Source organism: Dendrobium catenatum, unplaced genomic scaffold (genome assembly GCF_001605985.2).
Source record: "Dendrobium catenatum unplaced genomic scaffold, ASM160598v2 fragScaff_scaffold_1065, whole genome shotgun sequence".
NCBI lineage: Eukaryota > Viridiplantae > Streptophyta > Magnoliopsida > Asparagales > Orchidaceae > Dendrobium > Dendrobium catenatum.
In genome coordinates, this window is record NW_021319527.1 from 139422 (window position 1) to 142569 (window position 3148).

The following is a 3148-nucleotide window of genomic DNA, read 5'->3' on the forward strand; positions in this document are numbered from 1 at the left end:
GACATCAGCGCCGAATCAGTTGCTTCTCCCGCGATTCCTGCTGAAATTCGGCTCTCGATCGCTGCCCCATCCTCGTTGTTAACTAGCGACCCCAAACGAGGCTTTCGCTCGCTGCTCGGCTCTCTCCCATTCGCAAAATCCACGAATCCCTACCCACACGGCCCCCAACTCCCGATCTCCTTCCCTGTCGCAGAGCTTCCGTAGCTGCTTCCCTCCGATCTTCCCGACCGAAGCTCTGATCTCAATCGATCTAAATTTCTTCTTGCACACAACACCTATAAAATGAACTAACTATAGACAAACTCCTAGATGACAAGTTATTATGTTATTCAACCACATGTTATACTTCATGCATTAGACCCATGTATTATTGTGTATTGCCATGCATTATTATTTATAAAATATTAGAAAAATATATTATATACAAACAAAAATATATTAAATACCTCATTATATATAATTTGGCACTTAGTGCTACATTGTTCTATGTACACCAAATGCTTAGTGGATGTTTCAAATAGTGTCTTTAACAAAAATATCAAAATATGCCTTTTTTTTGTTAACTAAGCACAAATTTGATTTGCATGATATAATCCTAAACCTAAGCAACAATTTTAAAAAATTTTGCCAACTAAATTAGTTGACCTCCACCAACCAAGAGTCATTTACTATCACATTTGCACCATCAAACAATGCCCAAGAAGCAACTTAAAAAATTAATGATTTCTGCATATAAAACAGATAATCTTTGGCACTTGTCCTTTTCATTGTCCCCTTAACATTGAAATGGAGATGTAAAGTCTCTCTCATCCAGTTTTCTAATTTTTTGAAAAATTCCTTCCACTAGTCTAGTCTTTCCATTTGGAACCATCAATTATTGTTCTAAACATAAAGATTATGACAGTTTAACCCAAGAAAAGAATTAAATCCTTTAAATTCAATTTCAGTATTAACGCAACTCAATTTGATCTATTGGTTGGGTGCTTTGGCTACTAACCAACAGGCCTTTGGTTCAAATATTGCGTATGCGATATGTGTGTGAGTTTGCCTTAATTTACCTAAATGTCAAGAAAAAAAAAGGCGCACGGTTAAAAAATGATACTATCCACTTGCTCAGAAGATATTGAATGTATGAAAATGAAATAGCCTGAACATGAAAAAATGGGCGCAAATATGTAAGGCTCCATGATTTGATGGTTTTAGGTCATGTTGTCACTGCAGTGGTAAAATTTCAAGCACTTTTTACTCTGATATTTATGATTAAATTCGCTCAACACACTTAAAAAACTAAAAGAGCCTAGGTTTCTTGATTGGGAAGTCGAGACTTCAAAGCTCTGTCACAATCAGAGACGGTCCAAATGTACCATCACAATAATGCATCTCATTAATACACTGATGTATGTTAATGGTTAGAAGGGGCTGAGGAAAAGCCAACTTTCCCTTAAATAAGTTTCATCAAACAGAAAGTTTTACAGTTTCACTGCTGCTTTCAGTTACAACATTCATTGCAAACATAGCATCCACATGAAGAGATTCCCATGCCCATGTCTTCAAGCTACACCATTGCATATAGACAAAGACATCATTATCATGGAAGGCCCACTATCATCTCAAGCCCTCTACTTGAACCTTGAATAATCTGCTGCAGAATTCTTCCTCTTCACCAATGGATTGGTCTGCCTGGCTCTCCAAATCCAGCCTTCAGCCATCACTAGTCCATGAATATGGCCTTCTTTTGTCTGATAACGAGCTCGAGGAGGACGACATCAAGCACTTGGATCATGAGTTCCTCCTAAGCATGGGCATATCGATAGGCAAGCACAGGTTAGAGATTCTCAAGCTGGCAAGGAAAGAGAGGAAGGGGGTCATTTCTGCAGTGAAGAAGCTCAGCAAGCGTGTGTCGAACTATGTTTGGAGGCTGAGTAACAGTAGCAGCTCTGCAATTGTGGCTGTTCCGAAGGCAGCAAGGCAGTGGAGGGCGAGCAGAATGACGAGTGACAGGAAGGAACTGGAAGAAAAGCAAGGGAGGCTAATGATCACCAATGGCAACCAGGAAGCTCAGGATTGTAGCAACAAGGTCGGTAGAGCCTATGCAGAAGTCAGATGGGACTCCATGTTCCAGGATTTGAAGCCAACATAAGCGTTTGAAGCTCTCATCTCTTTGTAGATTCGCTTATGCTGAAACTGTGCGTGTAAGAACATAAGCTAGAAGATTTGGTCCGAGTTATTGCAGGAATTTTATGAGCATTTGTGATGGGATGGAGCTTTAGGAGGGAATGGCAATTGGTAAAGCTATATATTCCAGACTGATAGACCAAGACTTCTGGCAACCACTAAATTTTGGAGTGCGTGTTTTTTTGTCATAGGGAAGACTGCCTTCATATGCATTTACTGGTACTTCATCAAGCCATTGTGAGATATTGCTATGCATTTCTTATATATGTGTGACAATGAATTAGGGTTGCAAGGAAGAACACTGTAAATCTCTCTCTTGTCTTTGTTTTTTTAGGTGTTTGACATTATTTTTTTTTAAATTTATAATAATTGTTAATCTTTTATACTTTACTTTTAAAAACAAATTAGTTAAATTAGAACTATTTGAGTGTTTTTTTTTAAACCATCTCGAATTGCAGTTACCCACAAACAACCACTCCCTTCTAAAACTCCCTTACCAAGAATTGTGCCTCCAAGTGCTAGTTACTATTGTCAACATCATATAAATTAACTTATTCAATATTTAAAAAAAAATAAAAATATCCTATATTTTTAAAAATATTAAATATATATATATATATCAAATATATTTTATTTCAAATAAAATAATAAAGTTTCCAATGACCACTTTCGTTTGGGACGGCTTTTTTTACTGCTTCTTAAAATAGTTTTATAGTACAAAAAGAAATAGTTTTTTTTTGTACTAGAAAGCTGCTTTAAGAAGCAATAAGAAAGTCATCCAAAACAAGGCCATAGTGTTACTCTTGATTCCATATATTCTCAGCTGAAATGGCTTGCATTTGTAAAATCATAGAAAAAAAATTTATGTAATGCAACTCATCTTTATATGTTGGTTGAGAACTTCAACTATCAAATAAAAAGTCTTAGTTCAAAGCTTAAACTGTCTTCCAAAAGCCACAAGAAATCAGAGAAA

General features: G+C 36.6%; 1 protein-coding gene across 1 annotated transcript; it reads left to right on the plus strand.

Annotated features, from left to right (window-relative positions):
• The first annotated feature begins 1636 nt into the window (after positions 1–1636).
• LOC110098730 lies at positions 1637–2560 on the plus strand. The gene has a single exon (XM_020825641.2). It carries the CDS (start codon positions 1667–1669, stop codon positions 2138–2140), a length of 474 nt encoding a protein of 157 aa, XP_020681300.1. The 5' UTR covers positions 1637–1666; the 3' UTR covers positions 2141–2560.
• The last annotated feature ends 588 nt before the right edge of the window (positions 2561–3148 follow it).